A 19181-nucleotide genomic window follows, 5' to 3' on the forward strand; every position below is an offset into this window, starting at 1 on the left:
CAGAAGGCCTGCCCAGAACCCATGCAGCCTACCAGTCCAAGCTTTATTTGAACAGTTAAGACCCAGGGATTTGTTAAAGGTGTGATTTAAGTTGAAGCACCACCCACTTCTACAAATAAAACTCATTATCTACAAGTGTTGATGTGCCAAAACAGTGGGTGTGGAGAAAACCTTCTGGGGCTCTTTTCTTTTCGAATCCCTGGAATCGGGAGAACCACAGGAGTCCAGGAAAGCATAACTTGCATGAATCTCACTACCTCTTTAGTCAGAATGTGCTGCATGCATAAACCTACATCTATTTTCAGCGCAGTTACATGCCATTACACATAACATAGACCAACTACAACATTCATTCCATCCTGCTTTCTCCAATTATCCCATTACACATAATAAATCCACTGCAGAAATGGGCCCCATTTACAGTCTTCTTGAGAATCTTTTCCTAATAAAATTTTCCATGTATAGTGTCGGTAGTTTTCACCCCTGAGGTCTACAACCCCAGATAGGTTTTAAAGAGTAGTGACCATGACAATCCAGGGAGACATGACTCGCATGAACCACATCACCTTTTCCTACAAAGAAGAGCATGAACATGTCAAATGGTGACTAAAAAGTATAATGGTGTCTCATGACATAAGACTAACACGAGCATCAGCTGAACATTCAACATTAGCCACAGACATCCAGCATAATGAAAGCCTTCACACTGATTTTGCAGGTATGCATTTTGAATGCTGCATGACATTCAGGATTTGCAGAGCCCGAGTACAGGTGCAGGAATCTGACAATAGCCCTTCCCAAAGGTCCAACTCCAAAGCAAGGTAAATGTGGCCCTTACTAACTCAATTGCTTCACTTAATGGATGTGCACACTACAGACGCTAGTTTCAATTGTAATTGTATTTATATAGCGCTTCAATTGACCTTCATTGTAATTATACCCTTAGCATGACATTAGATGCAGGCTCTACCTAGATCTGTAGGTGACCATGCATAATCCTGATTTAGGTCAAGATTCACAGGTGGAACACTAGATATATTTGTATGGCAAAGTCAACTTTAAATGAAAGTCGAGTCTGGGGACCTGAGCTTCCATTCAAATAGGCCAACATTTTTTTTTTAATAGAACCTAATTCTTTAATGGCAGGACAGGTTGTACTTTAGCCCACGGGTTTAGCCACAATCAGAGTATTTTGGAGGCTCTTATATGTAGCATGCATTAGTGTAATTCAGTTAAATGTATTTGTTAACAATTCTAAAATTGCTGTCCTGGATTGATAATGATTGTAGAGAGCTGAAAAGTAATTAAAATATTTATCCCAAACTTTAAATATACAAACTGACTAATACTCTCCAAGGCATCATAACCCCATCTATCCCTTATGATCATCTGTTTCTGATAGATACATGTAACTTCAGATTCCTCACCTTTAGAATATCCCGAGCCACCAGACTGGATTCAGATTTAAACAGTATTATTCCTGTATGGCGGTAAGTGGCATTGTGCAGCTCTGCATTTACTTCAACCACTACAGTGGCCCCCGTAAAACGATCTCCAAGTATATTAAAACAAATGGCCATTGCACCATACCTATTTATCATCTTCTTCAAGAACTTCTAAAGAACTACATTTTGTTTCAATTTCCATTAGGAAGTTTCATGAAACATTTATGCCAACTGCCAGACCGATTTGAGTAACTGAGATCTTATGGCGGTGGCATTATGCTTCTAGTTGTGCAGGACATTTAACACAGTCAACTTTATAGTTACTGTTGTGAAACTTATTTATTGTAAATGTCTTACGATACAACATACACAAATAAACAATGTCACGTTATGATACATCTTCAAGTGGTTGTATTGCCTTTCAAGAACTGGGTACTTTTAAAATTGTTTTAATTTGCGCAGTTTCAATGAACATCAGGGTTTACCTTTCCTTTCCTCAAGAAAGGAAAGTGCGAACTGTGCCTTTAATTGTGCCCCTACAAATAGGACACTTCCTAAGGGAAGGTGCACAATCCTTGCATACCACCAAATGGCCACATGGAATGAAAACAATAGAAACTTCTTTATCCATGCAAACTTTGCATGTTCTTTCTTCTTGCAGCCGTCGCAGCTGTTCTTCCATAGGTAAACCTAAACAGAAATTACAAGAATAAGTCCCACTGAACATAAAACTGTCTGATGTTCAGAGATGATGAGATGATGGAATCAAGAGAAATGCTTTTTTTATTTTTTTTTAGAGAAATGCTTTTTTTATTTTTTTTATTAGAATGTTGGAGTCTCCTTTGACACAAAACTGTACAGCACGAAATGAACATTCCGTTTGTTTTCTTGATTATAAATTGATTTACAACATTTTGCCCTCATTGGATGAACCGGTTGAGTGTAAAGTCGGTAAGTGGCATTATGCTAGTTAGGCTTTCAACTCACCTTGGTGCAATGCTTATGAAATGAATAACTGATGAGAAAATGTAGAAGGTGAAAACTGAACAAGGAGTAGTTATATGGCATAATAATAATGACTGACATGGTAGTACGATCAGTTTGCCTTGTAGTGTAATTTTACATTTCTTAGGTCCGTCCGCAGGTTTACCTTACACAGTTGAAATAAACTTCTTAAATAAATGCCACATAATAAGATTTTTCACATGCTTTGGCAAACTGAGAAATGTCATTTCCTTTGCGGAACTATCACATATGATGTTTGCTGCGGACACCAAAATTACATCTACAAGTTCAATTATCTACTCCTTAAATGAAAGCATATTATTTTATTTGCTTGCATTAACCAGGAGAGGCCAACAAGAATGTATTGAAAATACAAGCTACAACACTGCACTTTCAATTGTTTCAACCGCTAACTTTTAGGAGAAGGTTTTACTGAAGGCATAAGAAAATATAAACATTTTACCTGAAACATCTTCACTTGGTGTGTACTTTAGCGTATTTTCAACTACAAAAAAAAAAGAAAAACAAAAAAAAAAAAAGAAAATTAGGAATATTTTCTTGACAAACACTTAACATTGTACTTAAATGCTGTTAATGTGATGAATAACAATGTTATACAAAAACAAATATTTAATCTGTTACAAACAAGCTAAATAAGTAAGTCATTATGCCAAATACAGCACATTTCTTTCCATCATATCGATGTCCTAACACTGCATCTGGTTTTCAATTGAAGCATCTACACCTGCCGTACAAGTTAAATCAAAATAAACTAATCACTGCATAATTGCTTTTAATAACCTCCTAAAGGATTACCATTTTTGCTTCAGGAATACTGCATCACAGAGATGCCTACCCTTCAAATATAAAATGAGGTGCTCTGGATCACGGGCTAGGATGTTTCTTGATCTTACTTAAACTCTCTTCAGCTTCAAGAAGGTCAATCACCAAGTACTGATACACACAATGGAAAAAAAGAAGGATTTCTCAAATACTTTGGTGTATATCCTCTCAACAACCGCCATCAGTTCATCAAAATTGCAACCTCAAGATCCTCGAAACTTTTTTTGTGCAGATCCCCAAGGGGTCCATTCAGTCTGTCAAAGTCAACTTCCACGTAGACTCCTTAAAATCTTACTCCACAAGCAGCATCAAGATGCTACCAACACGAAATCTACCTGGAAATCAGCAAGATTCATTCAAAACATGCATTGGCCTCATTCAGAACTGTATGACCAGCACCCATCTAAAACTGAAAACTTAACTAGACTGAATTAATGCTGTTCGATAAAAGCAACACATACAAACAAACAAACAAAAGCCTGGCTCTCCAAAATGAACATAGAGGCTTCACCCCAGGATACAAAAACAAAGTCACATGGTTTCACCTTGGACTGAATACTCGGTTTAAAAAAGAAACAATTGCCAAGAAACCCGGGACCGCATGAGACCTGATAAACCTTATGAGGAAAATTAAACCTATTCAGAATGGCTCACACCCGGTGAAGGCAGGCACCTGATCTACAGCCTCCGAAATAGCACTCTGCTCCCTTGAAACAGTCTACATGCTGAAAAACATCTCAAAGGTTTGAAGATGTCATGATGTAACCGCAATCATGAAAGATCTAGACTGGCCCACCCTCCAATACTCCATCATCTTCAAGATCAGCTGCATCACATTCAAGACCAACACAATGGCACTCCTACATATCTGGCCAAGAGATTAACAATCTTAGGAGGGAGGTGCCATGCTAAAAACTAAGAAATCACTCGACCGGAAGCAAAGCAAATAAGAGAAAGCTGGACGATAGGCCTTCTCCTTTTGTGCTCCTGGCATCTTTTTGACTCCTCTCAGCATTAGATTGGCCTAACCCTCCTTCAATTCAGAAAATCTGAAGACTCACCTTATTAGAGAACACTATACTGCTACACAACAGGAGCCACCAACCTGGAAGGCACTGCCTCCGTTTCTTGTGATGAAAAGGTCTATTAAAAAGGTAGTTCCAGGTCACGAAGACAGCCATTAATGCCACTCAACTGATACCCCACTTGTCTAGAAACTATCTGTTAAACAAAATTGATTTCACACTTATCTAGCTCTTTAAATGGTCACTGCTAAGTGAATGTTATTGTTAAGAGAGAAACCCTCAAGCAGTATAGCCAGCCCACAAAGAGATTGAGACCACATTCCTCCCTCCTTGCTTAGAACAAAAAGCATCATAAGTTTTGCCCATTGTTGAATGTGCAGTACGGTACAGATTCTGCAGGGATGGCCTCCTTAGGGGGCACTGCTCAACTGCATGTACAGTCTCAGTTTTAAAGTCAGTAACTGTTTTTCTTAAATTTTTGATTCAAAGAACTAACTTTCCAAAATCTTGTTTTTAAATCAGTCCAGGATCTAAATGGACCTCAACAAACTATCCTAACAATTACTATGTGAAAAATATCCCAAGAAAGACAGCTCAAAATTTACTTCATAGGTCTTTGTGCTGCTTTCATTTGATAAATAAAGAACAGTCAGTGTGAATTTTAGGCTAAAAAACAGTGACCAAGGAATGTGTAGTGTCATGAATCAGACCCTCAGAAGTGGTGTCCCAGGGGCCTGAGGCGATGCATACCCCATGAAGCACCTTAAATCTAGACTCCGATGGAGTGCAATAGGGATGCAGTGTGCCCAAGTTAATGCCAGAAACAGCAGGAACCAAACAGGTTGCTCAGAATAGGTGCAGTCTGATGCACGAAAAGGGCAGCAAATGGCTTTTTGAGTTCCAAGTGTTCTACTTCTACATCCTGAATACAAATGGCTTATGGACACCTCTGCCAGTTTTCAGTTGAGCCAGATGCCTAAAGTACAGTGCCCAACCAGAAAAACTTGTAACCAAATCTGCAAAACAAAGGTCCAAAGAAGCCATCTGCCCACTCCTCTGAAAAACGTGGAAGAACGACAATCCAAAAGGATAAGCTGTCTGAGAAAGCTGGCTTGAGTGGTCCAAGTAAACTCAAGAAAAGCTACACTGTCTCAGGTGTAGAATCAGATTTATGAAAGCCAGTGCATCCTTTGGTATCAACAAAATGGATGCCTCTTTGGATGCCCTTTATTGGATCCAAAATCGAAGGCCGAACTCTTGGTAGCCTTAACAATCCATACCCATAATGTGTGGTGATGAGACAGGAAGAGATAATGCGAAGGGTAGAGGATATGGTGGGCAGTTCGTCTCTTGGGTACTAATGTTTGATCCAGGCAGAATACCAGTTACAAGTGTTGTGGGTGTTGGTCTGTGCTACGCCTAGAGGCACTTTTACACTGTGGAAGCACCACAGAATGTTCTATTGGGTCACATAGGTAATTTTGCCATGCTATGTCAGCACATAAGGGCATGCCCTGGAATTGGAATGACTGGCACTTAAGACTGAGTGCAGTGGTACTTCTATGAGAGCATCTATTTTAGTCCTCTCTAAGCAAGCTTTACTTTAATGAGGCTGGAAAAGACCAGCATAAAGAGACCTAGTCATTCCTCTTTTAAGATGAGTAGTAGGGAAAGGGGGCGTGTGAGGAAAGGTCTATTTGCTGTGGCTGCAAAGTTTTGCCTTGAGGAAAAGGCAATTAAAGAAATTACATCACTCCTGTTCTTTACAGCTCAAACTGAAACAGAATCAAAATGAGCACAAGTGAACTCAAGATGGCGGTTAACCAAGTACTGCCAGTATTATCTGTAAATTGCACCTTTAATGTTACTTTAAGTCTGCGACACTGAATCAGTAAGCCAAATATCAGAAGGATTCCATAAAGCACAGGGAGTTACACAAAATAAAAAAGCAGCACAATACCCAATCTACACTGTAATAAGTCCAAACTCTTTGATTGGATGGGAGAAACTAAAGAGTGGGGGTAGGGCAGCTAGAGGGAGCCCTGTGCAAGGCTAAGCATGCTCATGAGTTTCAAATTTATCTTGTTGTCAAAAGTATTCTGGTCTTCTTGCTTTCACTAGGCCCATCACATGAAGTCCAGTACCTAGCAGGTGAGTTTAAAGATTAAGACAAGGCAAAGGGTCCCCATCATGAAATCAAATGGGTAATGCCAATTAAGTCAAGAATTGTAGGTAAAGGATACAAAAATACATCAAAGGGTTTATTTTCTTAACTTCTACAAACCTATTTAATGAGCTATGTATATATTTTCTCTCTCACCAAGCATCAGTAATTGACAATGTTGGCCATGTAGCAAAATTTTCAATCCACTTTCATGCCAATTCAGTAGCTGGTATTTGTATTGTCAAATGGCGCCCAAATGTATTATATACACACCGCATACATGACTAATTTGTTCCCTCCTCCCAACACTGAAAAATAAAAAGAATTTTCTGTAAAAGAAGCACATTACACTCACCAAAGAGATCTCTGTACAAGAGGGGATCACATTCCTTCAAACAATTTCGGAAAATAGTGGCTGCAGCATCACCTTTGACCAGAATCATATCTACGAGTTCTCGAGCTTGAAGAACAGTCTGAGTCTTCTGTTTAATAATATCATGCTCAAATTCATTTATAACACGTGCTGATAACAAGCTTTTCAGAATGGGAAGTACACCTGTTAGACGCTGGAATAGTGCCATTCGATTCTTTCGGATTAAAGACAAGTCATCTACAAAAGCAGAAATAAAATTTGCTGTTAAAGATCATTAAATTAATTTGCCATGCTGCTTAGTCCAAATTCACAGCATCAGCAAAACAATACAATTGTTCCCAATAAGATGGTGCCATCATGCATTGAATGTTGGTTAGGAAATTCCTTATTCCTCAAGAGCACCCAAAGTTCGCTGCCAACAACAAACTACTATTTCAATGTACTCAGTATTTGTTTCAAGACAGCATTGGTCTTCCACTTTTCTAACAACTTAGATGCATTAGCTGGCCAAGACAGAATCCAAGAATCATGCTTGATAAATATCCAGAAAGTCTATACATGCTATGCTTACATGAAACAGGTCAGGGTGGCAAGGCGCTCCTCCAACTACTTTAAACCCCTTATGCTCCCATATGAAATTGTTATACATTTTTAAGAAAGAAATATTTAGTAAAGTACCGAATATCATTTCTTCTGCTTTCCTCTCACGCTCTTCTTCAACTTTCTCATCCTCTGCATTTAGGAGATCAGACACAAGTTCATTCACGGTCTTATAATTTTCATTGGTTGCCAGGATTTTACTCTGCACAGTCTGCCTCACAAGTCTTCTGCTAAAGCCCATCTCCAAGGCAGCTTGAACAACAGGTGTGTTCATCATTATACCATCCTCTGTGTTGTTTTCCCCAGGATCCAAATGAAAAACTGTTAGGAGTTAAATTCATTATTACAGCGGTCTCTCCAATTATACAGACAAAAACATCAATTATATTTTTTGCTGTGAACCTGAATACGTATCATCAAATGTTTATGAAGTCCGAAATAGTGCGCTTCTGAGAACGCTGCACAATGTACTTTTGCTTAAGCACTTTTTTCATTTGTTACTCTATAAAAATGGACAGACACTAGTTCTCGCACAAAGGCTACCATGATAAGATGCAGAAGATCATTCTCATAATCTGAAACAGACTCGTAAATTCTACTAATCTTTAAATGTACCAAAGGGATGTGAATTTCTTTTTCAAATCTAACTATATCACACTTTCTAAAATGAATAAACTTAAAACAAGTAACAATATACACGTACTTGGCCTCTCCGTCTCATTGACTGGGGTTTCAGAAGTCGAATACAACTGAAAATAAAGGAGACAAGGTTAAAGTTATTAGGTTTAAAAAAAAAAAAACTGATTGCATGCAGTTCTGCTACCAAGCTTAAACACCAGAAACAAACTTACTTAATTAATCATCAACTCATGGTAATACATGATAATTATTTACATAAAAGGGCATGATCTTATAAAATTAATTAATAGGGGGGAGTGTTTATTGGAACCACTAAACTGTCATTTTGTATCTCCGTATAATGTATAAACTGTAAGGTGTATACAGGTCAGAATAGAAATTTATAATTCTTTATAGGAGGAAAAGAAAAGCTTTCCTAGATTAGCCTTTAATTCGCAGTCAGAGTGATGCGAACTGAAGCATTCAAACCCCACCCTAGGCCTCACCCCGCCAATTTTGTATACAAAATTGAGAGTAATGACCTTAATTTCGATTTCCTCAGGAGTTTCCATCTTTTCCGTGGAGGCAGGAGGGCTGTTTATGAATGTAATGAAAATACACGTAATGGAGGACCAGAATACATGTAAATAACCATCACAAGGTCTTTCCTGATCTAGGAAGAATTTGTTCTACAGATAATGCACCTGTAAATCTAGTGTGGAGTCACAGCCCAGATCTGGACCCATCCCCACATTGCTGCTCTGCAACTTTCTTCAATTAGAAGTCCCAAAGTATAGCAATCACCACCACTTTGCCTCTAGTGGGATAGGCTTTGGGCATACGCAGAAGGCGTAGACTGGCTACTTTTAATGTGACGAATTAAACTCTACACTAAGCCATAAACTGTCTGCAAAGTGTACACTGCTTGAGAAAGATTTGCTTGGGATAAATTGATGATCATGTTGGTGTACTTTAATAATGGTCTCTTTAAACATCTACTGCGTAAACTGGTTCTCTTATAGGAGAAAGCAGATAAGCAAAGGTAGAATGGCTCTGGCTTATATGAAAATCATACAGTGATAAACCCCTCCCCCCCACAAATTCTCAAAGACCCCATTTTTGATTGACAATCTGTAAAACCTTTCATTCAAAAATGCGTCTTAGAAGCCTAGTGTCACTAAATGGCAAGGTTGGTGTTACATTTAATCTGTTTGAATTAATGCATATTAGAAAGGACTGGTTTAAACCTAAACTTATAATTGAGGACATTTAATTTCACAGAGGGGATTCATTTTAAAAGCAGCCTTTGGTTGGTACATAAAAGAAAGTTAAAGTCTCTTTTAGGCATATTCAAGGACTGACGCTATGGCTATACCCCATATGCACAATCACTTCCATTTATTGGCATAGATAACCCTGCGTTTGAGGCAAAGCACTTCACCTCCTTCAGAATTTTAATCCAATCCCGGGAAAGCATTATATGCCCACCTGCAGCTATTTTAGAGCACTACAGTTTATGTTGTTGAAAGTTCACACACGGAATAAAATGCCTGTTAACAGCTCATGTAAGAAGCAAGGGGATGCCATCCCACACACTAAGATCTTGGACCCTTGTAAGGACAGTTTCCACCTAGATTATCATTTTGGGAAAACGGTTTTAAGACATACATTTCTGTACATCTATGAACTATATATCTGTGTTGCCTTCTTGACATGTTTAGTTTCACATCTCAATAAGTTTGCACGTGATTAGGAATAACTAATAGAAACTGCCGAACAGAGATGGTATGTCCTTTACTTCGTACTATTAAAAAGCCAATAAGCAGTCTTATTAAAAAAAAAATGTGACTGGAGATGCCTTTGAACCTCCCCAGCCCCATCACACCTCTAATCATGACAGCAACCACTTGCGTGGCTTCTGAAAAATGAGAGGTACTGGAGTGTTTACACCACAGCGATCAGGATCATCTTCTCCATGGATTTCTCACCTTCAAATATTACCTTCTTCAGAAGGGTGACAGAAGAACTTGACCTGTTGGTCAAAGGGGCAATCCCCTAGCAACTGGATACCCTACTGCAAGATTTTTTTTTTGTTTTCTTTTAGTACTGACTGGAGAGAGATCCTAACATTGTGGATGGTAATTGTAATTTGTCTTCCCAGCTCTCTACTGGTTAGCAGGGTCAATCCTTTAGACAGTCTTGCAGAGATCGGCATGTACAGCCACACACTGGGTCAAAATAGATGCCAGAAGATACAGCTACGGCTAACAGAATACGGTCTGTGAAAGGTACACTATTGCAAAACAGTTCAAAAAGACAGATTTTCTGTGCTTGGGAGGAATTCCGATTTGCTGCATTTTATCTAAAATCACACATTTGCAGGACTGTGTAAAAACACTTTAGAATTTTGTGGTAGGACTTTCAGGATACAATCTTCCACCTATGGATAGGTTAGAGGCACACTTTCAGAGTGGATATCAGGCCAAATGCAGGCCTCAAAAAATCTACTCGCCCACTCGCTAGAGCAAGTCATATTTTAGCAGGGCAAGCTATTTTCAGGACCTACTCGCTCCTTCTGGTTGGTTGACAAAGAACAGGAGTTCTTATCTTGTCACATTTGCTCTGTACTTAGTGACAGAAGTCTAAAGTCGATTTCTTCTTATGATTACTTTTCCTTCTGGCTGCAGAATTCCAGGATTTTATAAGGTGAACTGTCTGACCTGCTCTACAAAGAGTGTGAAATGAAAGGCTGTAGGGTGTCAGGTTTTTCCTAATACAGAACATTTAAATAACTAAGTTAACTGTACAAAAATGTCAAAATATATATTAGTAGTCCTGAAAGACCTTTTTTGTACTAATGTGTGATGAATGAAATATTTTAAGACAATGAAAACAAATCAGAACACTTTACTTGGTAATGTGCAGATGATTAATACATTTTATGAAACCCAATTTTCACAGAGTATAGTTTTAGCAGTAAAGCCGCAAGTTAGTGGAAAGGTTTTTGGACATTTGTTGGAAATGTACTGTCTGCAAATTATAGTGTGCTAGCAATATATTTATTAACAGTGAGTGTTTAAAAATAAACTGAGAAACACTCTGGCCCGGATGACAAAGCTATTAGTAAACTTTAATGGCAAGTCATGGATCACGTGTATCCTATATGTGGGCTAGATTCTTATTATAAATGGAGCAAACATTTATTTCACTTAACCAAACAAAAAAGGGTTTTTTTGTACAGCAGAAATGCTGAACTCACATATTTGAAGGTGCACTTATAAGTAAAAATGAAGGCAAAGTCAACTCTGTAAAATAAATTATTAGCCGAATATCACATAATTTGTGCCGTTTATGAATCAAGTACATTACAGTTATGTTGGGTAGATTATTCAAGTTAACTCGACCTGCAGGTCTAGTAACATCTTTATTATTTTTCGAGGCCTGAAGTGGTAAAGCCTTGTAATGGGATTGACTGCTGTACGATAACAACCTGAGTTTCCTCACAATGGTAATATCGAAATATACATAGTATGGGTCTACTGAGCATACAGATTAGATACAAGTAGAATATTCTCAACTTCCATTTATTAGCAGACTTTAATTCACCTTTTTTGTAAGTAAAATGTACCAGTAGTCTATCCATTTTACCCTTTGATATCTGAGCACGTTTAACTTCCTGTTTATTATTCAAGAGTAAGTGGAACTCCTGGTGCAGCCAATGAAGATGGCTTTGAGGGTGGAAGGTTGGGTAGTACGATTTTGGTCTTCAACACACATCTATTTTATACGACTGACTGCACAACCATCCTTGGTGGCCGTGGTGAGGATATGCAACTTCCTGGTTATTTATTGGTGGACAAAAAAGGAAGGGCTCTGTCATCTGGTGTTTGTTAGAGGCTATGAAAGGTAGCTCATTTACTTTCAAATTGGACCCGCTGCCATTGTTGGTACTGGGAATTTTGGCAAGTATTGCTCTTGTTAATAGGGTGCTGTAATATTTCGTTGTGTGCCCCTTTACCCAGTACTTTCTTCATATTGAGACCTTGTAAATTACTTTCTGCATTCTAAGCCCAATCTTTTATTACCCAAGCTTTATCTTGTAGACCTAGCTGCTGCATGAGGCTGAAAAAGGAGGTAGATGAACTGAATAATTGGGTCTAATCCACGTTTTGAGCAGCTACTTTGATGCTTTTGGGCAACAGGCACACTTCGGTCTCAAGGAGTTGACATGGCAGGGGCAGAAAGGGTCGTTGCTGCACTTATCACCAGACCTGAAACTCCCAATTTCTCAATGATAAATTCCACAGGTCTTGTCCTTTTAAGCTCTGGACATGCAGTGTTTAAATGATTGCTGCAATGAACTATTGTATCTGGTGACGGGACAAAATATTTTGTTCTGAATTCATACCTTTAATTCCCATTCACAAAGCATGCAGCAGAAGATGAAATGAAATACTTGAGCATTGAGAAGACTAATACTGATATTACAGGGTAGTGTAATCCTAAACAATAGCTGATCCAGTTCTCTTTTTGTGGTATAGGGATTACTTCTTAATTAAGGCTGAACTGAATTAGGTTTCAGTTTTTCTTCTTCTGAGAAGGCCTGGCACCAAATACATAAAAGTGCAGGCAGCTCCAGCATTTAACAAAATGACTGGCATTAAATCGGAAATGTTGAATTTGTGGCAGCTCCGTTCAGGGAGGCTAGAGATACAAGTGCTCCACTGTCAAATGGGAGTTATCTCAGGCAATGTCAGAGAAACTTTTATCTCTAGAGTGGGCTTCTGTATCGTGTGCTGTTCTCGTGAAGTGAGACCATCATTTATATGTTAAGATAGGACAAGGCCCACAGGTCTCAAATTGAGTTAAATGGTTGTCCTCTTGTAGATCAGCTGAAGTGAAAAAAGACAAGAGGATTCTATACTTAATGTGGAATTTCTAAAGCAGTACAACTGTTGATTGGGGGAACTCAAGGTCAACTTCATTGATGATAAGAAGTTTGAAATCAACCATAAGGTAGTCCTCAGAGGCAACTGATTAACCTGCTGTTTGATTTATGCTGGGAACCTGGCTTCAGCCTTCCCATGCCTTTGCCCCTCAGGGGCTTTAGGAGAAGCACAGCCCAACAGATATATCATCGCCCGCACCTTCGCCAACAAATGGTCCATGGAAAACCCAGAAAAATGTCATGCTACTACTACTGAATCACATGGCTCATCTAATCATGCGCTTCTAACTTCCTTCTTCCAGGCTCCTGGAATGTTCCAGCTCTTGGTTGGGATGGAGAGGTAGGGGAAGAAGAAATTCTCAATATTCCACTCCTCACCACAAACAAAAGATAATGACTCACGAAAGTACATTCAGCAGTCAGCTACATAGTAATATGACAACAAATTTATTACAGAAACCAGGGAACTCTTCATACCCACCAAACATTGCCTAAACTACTCAGTAGTAGGATACATGATCACCCAGTCCAAAATTAATAGTTCAGTGTCTGCAAGGACGAAGTAAAACACTTTAACAGCACTGCTAAACATACCTATATTATGCACATCACACAGAAAGATACAATTCAATAGAATCCACAGAGGACCTGGCAAACATAATCCAGTCACTGACAGCCATATTCTTGTAAGATGAAAGCCTCTCATCATCAATTGTGATGAACATTATAATGCAAATAGACTACCATGCCTAAACCCAAAAATTCAACTTGAACCCACACAACTTTGAAAAAGACAGCTCAAGCACAAACCTATCATTCTTCGGAAGGCAGATTAGAAAGTGAGTGTGAACCAACAAAATGAGCATGAAAGAAACAGCAGTAAGTGATTTTGATTTGTGATGCCTTTTGTTGGATTCCTGAGGTAGTCAGAGTTTACTACGAGGGGCAATGCAGTTTAGCACTGGTGTTCCAGGGCCACAGGAAAGCTGAACTACAAACTTAAAAGCAGAGAAGATCCCTTAAGACATGTGACACTCAAGGCAGCGAGATGGATTACCATCTGGCCAGTGTTCTACCAACCTAGGATATATTTTTGTTTCAATGCAAGTAAATACATTTAGGAAAAGCAGAGAAATCTGGTAACATTTTCCCTTTTTAAATATAAACCAAAAACAGCAAACATATGAAGAAATCACTTTTGAGAGAATTTGATAACTACCTAAATTACTTTTAAATGATTAGTAAAGCAAAGAGAAGGATACATGCCATAGAAAAAAAAGAATACATTATTTTGCATCTAACAGCCCTTGGTTGTTGCATAATAGCAAAATGTAAACAAATGTCCGGTATTGTTTTGCCGAGAAAGGTGGCCACCCTATAAGCGAGGGCAAGCAGTGATGTCTTACTCCTGAACATAAAGGGGCTTAGAAACCAAATATAGTAAAAAAAACTTAAATAATACATAAGAAAAACTTAACATCCAGTCAATGCTTTACTTAAAAAAGGTACTTTAATGACTGGTAAGCAAACAGTGTATATAAAATATGAAACAAAAGAAAAACAGAAGGGCCTAGCATTTCTCGGCCTGCAATGCAACCTTAAATGTGTATTAGTACCCTTGCAGTAGTTGCTTGAATTCTGCTCACCACTGAGCATTATATAACCAATGTTAATCCATCGGAGATGCTTCCAGTCAGCTCCATAATGTACGGAAGCACTCCGGTCTCTCAACTAAAAATAAGCTTTTGAGTGAAGGCATACAAGACGTTATACTTTTACTTTGTATACTTTTGCTTTACCGATCTGTGCTATCCCAGGATGCTCTAGAATAAAAGGTAGGCACACCTAAAATAGTCCAGACCTATAGTTTTCAAAAATGGCCGTTCTGTGGAATTGTTTGCAAATTATTTGATTTCCCTTGGTAGTGCTTACTAACAACTTGGGTCACAGTCGAAGCCACTCCCATAACGGTCCCTTTTGTCATTGTTGGCAATAGGTGGCAAAATAGTGGGGTACTTCCGACTATATCGTCAAAGGCTGATTTTTAAAAGCAGGGAACTGTGTGTTAAAATTGTACAGTTGCAATAAAACAGTTCCACTGGTGAGTCATCCATAGTTACCAGTCACACCAACCACAAGTTATGGTGGCAACAGTGGCCACTGAGTAGTTGAAAAAAAGTGGTGATCACCATACTTCTAGACTCTTAAGGACAAGAAAGATACATTCACTGTTCTGGGTTCAAGACAGCCTCCATCTGCCCACTGTGTAGGGCAGGCAGACCAGAAGACAATCTGCCCAATGAGAACAGGTCAAAAAAGAACTACAACAAAAAGGATACCAGGCACCATTCTCAAGGAATTGTAAGTAAATTCATGCACAGTTTAGTCCCAGGCAGAATTCTGAATACTAGTTTAAAAAGAAACCTGGATAGATAGCAACATATATACAGATGGAGTGAAGGCTGACGTCTGGCAAATGAAAAGCAGGAGCGTTTACTGCAAACAAAGCATTTGAACATAGTAACAATTGTATTTAAAGTGAAGACAAAAACAGAATAATCAATTTTATTAATTGTCTCCAGCCCCGCATAAGAAAATCTTACCTGCTCAAGAAGGTGAGGAAATCTTGCTTGTATCTGATCGACAAACTCTTCTTTCTTTATGAGTAACAAATACTCACACCTAAAATAATTTTTTGATTTAAATGTGTATTAATCTCTATAAAAATGTACTTCACGAAGAATGTCAGGCAATGACCAGTGAATAAACAGAATGGGTAACTTTATGAACTAAACTCAAAGTATAGTGTAGTAATGTTAGCTCTTTAACAACACAAAAGGATGATGGACAGAGTGCTGAAACTTTTCACACACTCACTCCAGTCACAGATCTGGGTTTAAGGTTAGTTCTTTCCATCAATCGAAACATTACAGGACACGATTTAGGAACTATTAACACTTCCTTTATGTCTGGGGTTAGCTAAATGCACTACCACTTTGGCTCAACTGTGATCCATACCTGGTAAGCTCTCTGGCCAGAAGTTATTTTTTATGATGTCAAATTTAGAAAAGAAAAACATGTTGGATGTTTATGTTCATGGCAAGAGTGAAAAGTGGGACTCAATCTAATCTATAGTATAGTATAGTCTGATGTCAATTCCAAGTTACTAATATCAACAAGCCATACTAAATTAGGTTTCAGATAACTGAATAAATGAATATGTTCGATGGCATGTGTAGCTGCAGATACACATGCTGTGCACTGTTCCTGCCATCTAGCGTTGGGCTCGGAGTGTTACAAGTTGTTTTTCTTCAAAGAAGTCTTTTCGAGTGATAGGACCGAGTGGCTCCTCCCTTTCGGCTCCATTGCGCATGGGCATCGACTCCATCTTAGATTGTTTTCTTTCTGCCATCGGGTTCAGACGTGTTCCTCTTCGCTCCGTGATTCGAATCGGGAAAGTATAAAAATCCTCGAAAAAAGCGTTGGTATTGTTTGCGATCGGGAACACCACAGACACCGACGAGACAACCGTTTCAGTGGCCCTTTGGGGCTTCTGCGCCCAGGTCGGCCCGACCACAGACGTCGAAGCTGTCCGGAGTGCCAGGCGAAGTATCCATACACAGACCAGCATCTGGTCTGTATTCTGTGCCTGTCACCAGAACACAGAGAAGATACTTGCGAAGCCTGCAAGTCCTTTCAGTCGAAAAAGACCTTGAGAGATCGGAGGGCGAGGCGCATGCAAAAGGCGTCAAAATCATCGGAACACCTCGACGTCGAAGAGGAGGAGATGGCTATCTCCATCCAGGGATCAGAATCAGACGACTCAGACAGAGATTGACCGCCTACAGCAGGCCAAAAAGTGAGTACGCCTGCCCCGACCCATCCCCAAAGTCAACCGAAAAAACGTGAGGCCTCGGGAACACCACTGCCTGAAGGCCATGGCTCGACCCATAAAAAAAAGTGGCAACCAAGTAACACCTTCGGCACCGAAAAAGGCCAAGATCGTGCCTAAGTCTTCCGACTCGAGCCGAGAACCCGGTGTCGAAAAAAGTCGACATTGCTTTGTCGAATCAACTAAGCCTCGAAAGAGCCTTTCGGAGCCGAGGCCAACCATCACCATGGGCATTTCAGTGCTGAGAAAACCGGCTTCGGAGCCGAAAAATACCTCTTACACAGAGGAACATGGGCTCTCCACACAACTAAAGGAGAGGCACAGATCTGAAGAGGAGCTCGACATGGAAGAGTTTGACCAAACGCAGGCACGGATATAGATCCAAAAGGATACTGGAAAGATCCAAACTGCCCCTCCTCTCAAATTCAAGAGAAAGCTGGCTTTTCAACCACAAACAGAGATTGAGACTGATCAGCCAAGAGCTAAAGTGGCTAGGGAGAAATCACCAACTCGCCATAACTTTTTCCCCCGCATTCGCCACAAAGGACAGGGTCACCAATTGGCACGCCCACTGCACAGTTACCCACACATACTGTGCAAACGCAAGATGACGTAGACACCGGAGACCTCTACGATTCCCCTCTCTCGGACAATAGCCCCGAGTGCTACCCCTCAAAACCATCTCCACCGGAGGATAGCACCTCGAACACCCAGGTCTTGGCCAGGGCTGCTGCATTTCATAATGGCAGTATGCATTCTGAGCCACTGGAGGATGACTTCCTCTTCAACACCCTGGCCTCCACGCATGCATCATACCAGAGCCTGCCTATGCTACCAGGCATGCTTAAGCATGCACAGCAAGAGTTTCAAGAGCTGGTAAAGGGAAGAGCCATTACACCGCGGGTGGAAAAAAAATACAAACCACCCCCGTCGGACCCAGTATTTATTATGCAACAGCTCCCACCGGACTCTGTAGTGGTTGGTGCCGCAAGGAAACTGGCAAATTCACAATCATTGGGCGATGCACCACGTCCAGATAAAGAGAGTCGCAAATTTGAGGCAGCGGGAAAGAGAGCGGCGTCGCAAGCTGCCAACCAATGGCGTATCGCAAATTCACAAGCCCTCCTCGCCAGTTACGACCAAGCTCACTGGGATGAAATGAGTGACATCATCCAGCATCTACCTAAAGAGTATCAAAGACAGGCTCAACAGGTGGTAGAGGAAGGGCAAGCAATTTCGGACAATCAAATTTGTTCGGCATTGGATTCCGCTGCCACTGCCACAAGAACTGTGAACACAGCAGTCACAATTAGGAGACATGCTTGGTTAAGATCCTCAGGATTCAAACCGGAGATACAGCAGGCAGTATTGAACATGCCATTTTACCAGCAACAACTGTTTGGGCCACTAGTGGACACAGCCATAGAAAAAATGAAGAAAGACACGGACACGGAAAAAAGCCATAGGCGCGCTCTACTCGTCCCAGTAAGAGGGACATTTAGGAAACTGTAATTTAGGGGAGGTTTCAGACAGCAACCTTCAGAGGCATCCACCTCTCAAGCAAAACCCACCTACCAATCCCAATATCAGAGAGGGGGTTTCACGGATCCTTCGGGGGACAATTCCCAAGATCAAGGGGAAAGTTTCAGCCCACCAAGCAGGCCCCTAACTACAATGACTTAACTGTCACCCTTCCCCAACACACATCACCAGTAGGAGGAAGACTAACATTTTACCACAAACATTGGTCAGACATAACCACGGACACATGGGTCCTATCAATTATCCAACATGATACTGCATAGAATTCACACATTTCCCTTCAGATATTCCCCCAAGAGCGCAAATTGTCGGCACAACATCTAGACATGTTACAAATATTGGTACAAGCACTATTAACAAAACAAGCCATAGAACTAGTACCTCACCAGCAAAAAGGAACAGGGGTTTATTCCCTAGATTTCCTTATTCCCAAAAAAGACAAAACACTGAGACCAATTTTAGATCTCAGGACATTAAACCTTTTCATCAAATCAGAACACTTCCACATGGTCACACTACAAGATGTAGTCCCCTTACTAAAACACGGAGAATACATGGCAACACTGGATCTAAAAGACGCGTATTTCCATATACCCATCCATCCATCTCACAGAAAATATCTCAGATTTGTCATACAGGGCAAACATTACCAATTCAAGGTACTGCCCTTCGGGATAACAACAGCACCCAGAGTATTTACAAAATGCCTCGCTGTAGTAGCAGCTC

General features: G+C 40.1%; 1 protein-coding gene across 1 annotated transcript in view; it reads right to left on the bottom strand.

Moving 5' to 3' along the window:
- Window positions 1-1765: 1765 nt before the first annotated feature.
- LOC138248638 (inhibitor of apoptosis protein-like) overlaps window positions 1766-19181 on the bottom strand; it is a 65432-nt gene continuing 48016 nt past the window's right edge. Inside the window, exons 4-9 of the mRNA XM_069202371.1 lie at window positions 15625-15703; window positions 8159-8204; window positions 7534-7776; window positions 6838-7092; window positions 2914-2955; window positions 1766-2135 (exon numbers count right to left, since the gene is read on the bottom strand). Coding sequence (XP_069058472.1) covers window positions 1942-2135; window positions 2914-2955; window positions 6838-7092; window positions 7534-7776; window positions 8159-8204; window positions 15625-15703 — 859 coding nt within the window. The 3' untranslated portion in view covers window positions 1766-1941. The remainder of the gene's footprint in view (window positions 2136-2913; window positions 2956-6837; window positions 7093-7533; window positions 7777-8158; window positions 8205-15624; window positions 15704-19181) is intronic.

The sequence above is a fragment of the Pleurodeles waltl genome, chromosome 8, assembly GCF_031143425.1.
Source record: "Pleurodeles waltl isolate 20211129_DDA chromosome 8, aPleWal1.hap1.20221129, whole genome shotgun sequence".
Lineage (NCBI taxonomy): Eukaryota > Metazoa > Chordata > Amphibia > Caudata > Salamandridae > Pleurodeles > Pleurodeles waltl.